General features: G+C 34.6%; 2 protein-coding genes across 2 annotated transcripts; one reads left to right on the top strand and one right to left on the bottom strand.

The window, feature by feature from the left end:
• Positions 1-206: 206 nt before the first annotated feature.
• LOC142527474 (benzoate carboxyl methyltransferase-like) lies at positions 207-3,941 on the top strand. The gene is made up of 4 exons (XM_075632287.1): positions 207-316; positions 401-814; positions 3,009-3,263; positions 3,442-3,941. The coding sequence occupies exons 1-4, from the start codon at positions 239-241 to the stop codon at positions 3,829-3,831; spliced, it is 1,137 nt and encodes a 378-aa protein (XP_075488402.1). The 5' UTR covers positions 207-238; the 3' UTR covers positions 3,832-3,941.
• A 1,483-nt stretch (positions 3,942-5,424) lies between these two features.
• Positions 5,425-6,303, bottom strand: LOC142526090 (uncharacterized). The gene has a single exon (XM_075630359.1). It carries the CDS (start codon positions 6,301-6,303, stop codon positions 5,425-5,427), a length of 879 nt encoding a protein of 292 aa, XP_075486474.1.
• Positions 6,304-8,298: the final 1,995 nt, after the last annotated feature.

The following is an 8,298-nucleotide window of genomic DNA, read 5'->3' as shown; positions in this document are numbered from 1 at the left end:
TTTCAATATATTGTAGCTTGTGCATATTTTATATTACAACCAGTTCTCAAGAAATGACGAAACTCAACAGTTAAAAAATTTCTGATATTTGCTGTCAAATTAGACTACGTGACAGGGTCAAATAACAACGAATCGACCAGGCCAGTATGTAACTCCCTATATATAGATCGACTTGATAGATTAACATCACAATCGAACTTGAAAACCGCAGAAAAAATTTCAAAAAAGTTAATCGAATATGGGAGTAAAGGAAGTTACTGTGCACATGACTGTAGGAAATGGTGAAACTAGCTACGCCAACAATTCTGCCCATCAAGTAAATTACACAAAAAAGATATTAATTTGTTTTTTTTAATGTGATTTAACCAATGTATTGTGTGTTTATTCTTTAATCTCTCAGAAAATAGGGATATCGAAAGCGAAGTATGTCTTGGATGAGTGCCTCAAAGAAATGGTCGCGGATAATGGCTTCTCGAAATGCTTCAAGATGGTTGATTTGGGTTGTTCGTCTGGACCCAACACGCTCTCTGTCGTCGCTGAGATAATTGACACGATCGGAAGGTTGCGTAAGCTGAACAACGTTGATCACGAGTTGCCTGAAATGGAAGTGTTTTTGAATGATCTTGAAGGGAATGACTTCAACAACTTGTTTAAGTTGCTGCCGAGTTTTTACAAGAAACTGAATGAGGTGACGGGAAACGAAGGGATTAGATGTTTTGTTTCTGGTTTGCCGGGATCTTTCTATGGCAGACTGTTTCCAAGCAACACTCTCAACTTTGTTTACTCATCCTTCAGTCTCCAGTGGCTCTCAAAGGTATACATGCATGCATGTTTCTTTGGTACCGCTTGTTGGATCTCGGTTTTCTACACGCCCAAACGCTGCGGAATTTTTAAAATTTTTATTTTATTTTGACAATCAAAATATGTTTTGCTTTGGGCGCTCGTATGATTTTATCATAAACATTCATAGGATGTTTAAAAGTTATACCTTTGGTGAATAAATCACGTGGCTCCAACTAATCCGGTATAAACGGATTAGCTCTTGATTAATCCCTACGAACTTTCTTCAAGAGACCCCTTTCTTTCCTTCTAATTAGGTCCACGACTGGATGATCTATTCCTCTTCCAATTTGCACTAGAAAATATGGAAGAACTTTTGCGTAGAGATATAACACGAAAAATTCGACTCAATAATTTAATCCAAATTTTCTTTTCTTTTTGAAGAAATTTTCGAGAGCTTTTGATGAATTGTGATATGAGATTCTCGAAAATCCCAAGTCCTCTTATTGGAGGCTACCTTTTATTTTTTATTTATATATTAAAAACAAAAGCTTTTAACCTAAATTCCACAATTATAGATTTAGATTCCTTAATTAAATCCAATGGGCTTTGTTAATTAAATGGACTAGTCAAACTAGTTTAATTAATTATATTAAAGTCCATTAAGAACTTTAATCATTTAATATGTTGGACTTGTACTCCTACAAGCCCATTAAACATATCTCCCATCATATTTAATTTAATATTTAATAAACTCAACTTTTGAGTTTAATAAATTAAATTCATTATAAATTCAACTCCTTTAATTTTATCACCTGCAAAATTTAATATTTAATAAACCCAACTTTTGAGTTTAATAAATTAAATTCTCAAATTTTATAAATTCAACTACTTGAATTTATTATCTCCAAATTTCATAAATTCAACTTCTTGAATTTACTATCTCATAAATTCAACTCCTTGAATTTGTTTTTTCTCAAAATTTAATTATCATGAATTCAACTCCTTGAATTTACTATATTATAATATAAATTCAACTCCTTGAATTTATTCTCTCAACGGGAACAAACGATCCAGTGCTTGTGTGACCCTCAATGGTTCAGGGATACAGCTAGCCGTGGGTTCACAACTCCTTGTGATTCAGGACATAATCCTTTATTCGGGCTTACCCTAGTTAGCCCCATTCTTTTCATCAACACCTTGATCAAGAATGTCAGAACTCATTTCTGATTGCACCCATCGGATCATGGTAAGAGCGTCTAGTAGCATCGCCCCATGATCCCCCAGGTATCACTGATAGTGCCTGCAAGAACCAGTCGATTATGATTAACGTACAGTACGGTCCCTTCATCTCATATATCCCGATCGAATCTGCAACCATTGGTTCATCGAGGGTTGCATATTAATTCGATAACTATATGATAACTATAATAGTGGCATCGCGTGTACTATTTTGAGAACTCCTTCTGTAACGTACATCTCATACTCTGGCCAGAGATTCCATGCACTATTATTTCATCAGATCACATAGGATATCTACACCCGTAGGTGAGCGGTGAATCCCCGACTACAATGCACTGGCTCCTATATGTGTCGCAACTGTACCCAACCTCGCCACCTGATGACTCTCCTGGAGCCGGTAAACGAGTCAAAGCACAGCCCTAGCATATAGAGGCTTAGTGTTGTCCCGGGTCGTAAGGACTAATGGTGTACAATCATAACCACAGACTTATCCTCTCGATGAATGATAACCACTTGGAAAGTCCGATGGAGGGTTGTTCGGTATAATCATCATATGACTACCCATCTGCATGTTTGGACATCTCTATGCCCTTACCAAGAAACGCAGTACACAACATCACAGATGCTAGTCTCGAGCTCAAGCGGCCTTTATCCCTGTTTTAGGCAGGCTGAATCGACTAGGAACGAATTTAGAATATACAGTGTTTACAAATGAGTTTCAACATCGAATTACGATTCATTTGTATTAAAGCATAATCAAGGACTTTATCTATGCTGTTTGCATGGGTATACAGATAAAGTATAACAAGACCATAAAAAGTTAAATTATATTAAAATAAAGATTGCTTATTTCACTTGAGTCAATAAATTCCCTAGCCAACCGTTGGCTTGCAGGGCATCTACTCTAACACCGCTGTCATCGGGTATATAATATTACATTTTAATTAGAATCTGTTTCATAGTTTCAAATGCTGCAAATGATGTAGATTCCTGAAGGACTGGAGAATAACAAAGAAAACATTCACATGGCAATGGCAAGTCCCCCGGAGACATTCGAAGCATATGCAAGACAATATCGCCAGGATTTCACCACATTCTTGACTTCACGGGGTGAGGAAATGGTCCCGGGTGGTCGTATGGTTCTCACATTTGTCGGCAGAAGTGTCGAGGACCCGTCCACAAAAGATGACTGCGCACATTTCACACTTCTTGCGAGCTCACTTCTTGAAATGGTGAATGAGGTATATCGGGAAAAATAGATTGGATATTCATATTTATGACAATTTGATGTTATAACCAAAGAACATAGATATCAGAGACACATGGATGATGTCTACAAAGTTTGTATATATACATATAATTTGCACGCATGATCATCAAAATAATATTTCTAACCAACCAATCAAATTAATGAACCAGGGACTTGTGAAGGAGAGTGATTTGCATTCATTCAACATGCCTATATACACACCAAGCAAACAAGACGTGGAGGGAGTGATACAAAAAGAGGGATCCTTCAATCTCGACAAGTTCGAGGCCTTTCTAGTTCCTTGGGATGCACATGTTAAACATGAAGATACACTAGACCAGATTTCTCATCTTGGCGCAAACGGGTCCGCCCCAGACCACAGCCGTGGAAAACACGTCTCAGATTTCATCCGGGCTTATACAGAACCGGTATTGACGAGCCATTTCGGGAGCTCCATCACAGACAAGTTGTATGGAAAATATGCAAAGAAACTCGCTGAGTATCTGTCAACGGAGCAATCATCTTTCTACAATATTGTCATTTGCTTGAGAAAGAAATGAGTGCTGATAGAAAAGTTGATCCATGAAATCACTTTAAATAGTTCATGTATTAATAAATGTTCTTGATATTATCCAATAAAAGCCGTGTACGTGATTCCTATATAAATTTAGTTTAGTACCATCTATGCGTTAATAATTGTCAACGAAATATCAGCAGTTTGATGTTTTTGATAAGAATTTACGTTTCGTACCCAATTCATGCGAACAATTTTACATGATAAAAATTGGCAATTTTGTTCTTATTTTATCATGAGTATTGATATGATATTGTTAGGGGTGTTCATTAAACGGTTTACATCGAAAAAATCGACCAGACCATAAATTTCGGTTTTTTTTTGTTCGGTTTTAACGGTTTTTCGGTCGGTTATGGTTTTGATTTTTTTTACTTTCGGATTTTTCGGTTCGGTTATCGGTTTTTGAAAATTTAAAACCGAACTGACCATTTAAAATATAATAAAATAATTAATATAAGTAATATCATTAGGTTTACTATTTTACCGCCTTGCCTTTCTTCTAAACTTTTCACCTTCCACTCCAATCTCTCTACAGCCACCATATCAAATATTTCTTAACTTCTTTGTTGTTTTTTTCTTAAAATATTGTAACACAGGTATGAATTTTTTTTAATCATTTAAAAAAAATGAAGGATACCCATTTACACAAACCATAATAACCGACCGTAATAACCAAACCGTAATACAAAAAAACCAAACCGGACCGAATTATAATGGTTTGGTTTAGGATTAGGCATTCGAAAAACCGTAAACCTAAAAATCAAACCGAAGTTTATTAAAACCGAACCAAACCGACCGTTGCACACCCCTAGATATTGTACACGTGTGTGCAACATATGTACATGTTAGCACCACACGATCACCTCATCAGTACCTCATTGAAAAATGATCAAAAATTATGAAAAATAATATAACAAATTAAAACTAAAATTTGATAACATAGATTACAAAATTGCAAATTCGATAAACTAATAAATATGACAAAAATTGTAAATTTTCCTAGAATATGAGACACTTATAAATTTGAGGAAACTTTTCATGTATGTAATTATAAAGAACATATAGTAACGACTAACGACCACTTCATTGACATTGATACTTAATTTATATGGTGAGGCTCAGCAGATTCTTGTCTTTAATAAAAAATTTCACTTCCATATCATGTTAAATTTTTCTAGAATATAAATTTAAGCTTTTGTAAAACTGGATAGTTAATTTGCTGCAGTTCACATGTACGTACATAGAATATTAATTAAGAAAAATACCATCTTCGCACTACAAGAAATTTTACATTTGACGACGCATAATGTGAAATGGTACCATATGACGACATGCGGTGCGTCGCGATGGATCAGATTTCTTGTAGTGGTTATTGGTTGAATGTCTTTAATCGGTAGAAGCTACAATTATAACCTCACCTAGCTACTAATACTAGATAGAATCTTAAACAAACTAGAATATATTTTGTCATTGAACTAATATTATATATTTTCTGATCAAAAAATGTACCAAAGAATGTTGTAATCCATCGATTCTTCGTATCCGCCTTCTTCATCTTCACGCCATACATCCGAACGCCCTAATGTTTCTGAGACGACACCTCATCGTCATCCTCGTCGTCGTCATCGTCTGAACTGTCGTCAATACCACAAAAGTCATGAGGATCAACCTCAAAATCATCAGCACTGCTCTCAGGGTCAAGAACATGCAACATAGACACTTGATGAATCTGTTGATCTCTAATCTTAACAAGGTTCAATTCATCTATCATCCCCGGATAATCACTAAACCCACGTCTTTGAATCTTGAAAAGCATCAAAAGCAAGAAGCGAACACTCCTTTCTATCTCTACCTCGTGACAAACCCTATGAAACTCCTGAAGAACAGTCCTGAACTTGATGGGCAAGAATTCTTTGAAAGTCGAGCCACATTCAATGCAGAACTTCACCGCAACCTCGACGTGAACCGAGTTCGGATTCCCCATCAGAAACAAGCACACGTCATTCGCCAAAAGCGGGTAAACGACCAACTGATTCACAAAGTGCGCCAAGAACGGGGAAAGAACCCGCAATCTTTTCATGTTACCGCTTCTGCCATCGTAATTATACTCGTTTTTAAGCTTTAAAAGAACCCTTTTCACCAGCAGAAGCCCCAAGTCAGGGAAATTAGAGTTGATGATTGCCACTAAAGCAGCATAAACATTGGTTAACCGAGGAGAATTCATCTGGGATTTCATAATCTCTTGACAGAACACACCCCTACCCTCAAACAGATCTTCCTTCGAGATTTCTGCCGCGATTTCTCGGACGTTGGAGATATTAACGTTGCTCACTAGTTCCGTGATTCTTTCTTTCATGGAGAACCACTTAATCCTCTTTTCCTCGACGATCTTTACACATTTCTGCGTCAGCCAAGAAGATTCATTGGTAACAGAAGACTCTGTGTCTTTGGATCCCATTATACTCTATCTTGAATCACTTTTTTCCTCGTTTTTTTTGCCAAGAAAATCGTCGTCGCAAGTAGGAGGGTTTTGAGAATTGTTTAACTATATAATAATCAATTAGAATTCTAATAGGATTGTGATTTGGAAAATTTCTTCTGATTGGGCTACAAGTAAACTTGTCAAAGAAATTGTATCTTAAACGCGCAGGACTCTCTCGAGCATTAATTGAAAAAGGGTAAATAATCTGATTCAGGGGGATTCTTGACTTAAATAAATCTAAGAGATAAAACAGATATTTCCTTTTAAATATATTGTGATTATATGTCCTTATTTGTTTCAACTTTTTTTTTAAATTATCACTTAAAGTTAAATAAAACAACTATTTATTCAAAGAATTGGTCTCTTTTGAGACGGACTCACGGTTCTATTTTCGTGAAACGAGTTATCTTCATTCATACATACAATACAAAATAATTGTTTCAATTTTTTTTAAAAAAATTTATCACTTAAAGTTAAATAAAATGACTATTTAATCAAAGAATTGGTCTCTTTTAAGACGTACTCACAGTTCTATTTCCGTGAAACGAGTCATCCTGATTCATACATACAATACGAGATAATATTTTTGATATAAAAACTAATATTTTCCAAAATCAGATCAAATATTATCTCACAAAATTAACTCGTGAAATAATCTAACAAGAATTTTGTGTTAATCGAGTTAAATATATAATCATTGCAGAATAAAGGGCCAACAAATTCAGATTTATATCACGAAGAAATTTTTGTTTTCGTATTTTCTGATATTTCACATGTGAGAATATATATTTGAGCACGTGCTTCGAATGGAAATACCGCGTCAGAGTCATTTTCGGAAAATAATTTTCCGAAAATCAAAATTCATAAATAGTAGATATTTAATTTTTTTTTTATTTTTTGTGTCAAAATCTGAATAAAAGCAGCCCAAATATTCTAAAAGCCCAAATTTTAGTGTTAAAATCCGAATAAAAGCGGCCCCCCATTTATGCTTCAGTTTACAAACAAATCAACCACTTGCCCTGTTATCAAGTCATCTTTCAAAAAAGAAACAGTCGTTTATTTTGATTTCAAAAATAAAAATAACAAATTTATTTATTTTCTTTAACTCAAAATTTAATAGTAATTAATATTAGCGACTGGGCACACACATTAAATTTGTAATTTAATACATAAATATTATGTTTGTACATATTTTGTTTTTCAAGTTTAGTTATAATATTTACAAAATTAAATATAATATGGAATTTAGTAAGATGAATTTAATTTTGGAATTCAAAATATTTCACCAAAATTAGTTTTGGAGTGTCCTAGATTTCACATAATAATCATGCAATTAATTAAGATGTTAGATTAAGGGTGTATGATTGATAATAATAATGTGATGAGTGACCGTTTGGTAAGTTTTCGTACGACAAGCTGGTGACGCTACGACATTTGATATAATTGTCTATATGAGCAATAAAAGAGTGACATCGAAGTTTTTGATTGGGACATGGTCGACGGTAAGTAAAGAGTAAGACTGATCTCTAAATTTTTTTTAGACAAAACCAGCAGATAGACACGCATCTCTCAGGACACATGAATCTAATACCTAGACTCATTAGCATCCAAGTAGGTGCATTTTGTGTCACCACGAGTATAAAAAAGTAAAATTACAATTTGGTCAACAGTTATAGTTGGCCTGACGGTAAACTCTTGATCATATTGTACTTTTTTTTAAATGATTTATTTTATAAAAGGTCCTCAATAATTTTTTTGACCTTGAACCTACATACGCTACCTTTTTTTTATGCGTTTTGGGTAAATCAGCAGGGTAAATGCAGTAGTATGAAAATCACGATGACTAGGTAAACAATACTGAACAAATTCAGTGTGATGGACTCAAATTAGGAAGAGAGAGAAAAGAATTGAATATCTGACATATTGATAAGTGTCCGCCACACACTAAAATCTCAGCATCCCCTTGGGAGC

The sequence above is a fragment of the Primulina tabacum genome, chromosome 15 (assembly GCF_025594145.1).
Source record: "Primulina tabacum isolate GXHZ01 chromosome 15, ASM2559414v2, whole genome shotgun sequence".
Classification (NCBI taxonomy): domain Eukaryota; kingdom Viridiplantae; phylum Streptophyta; class Magnoliopsida; order Lamiales; family Gesneriaceae; genus Primulina; species Primulina tabacum.
This window is presented reverse-complemented; position numbering and strand designations above follow the sequence as displayed.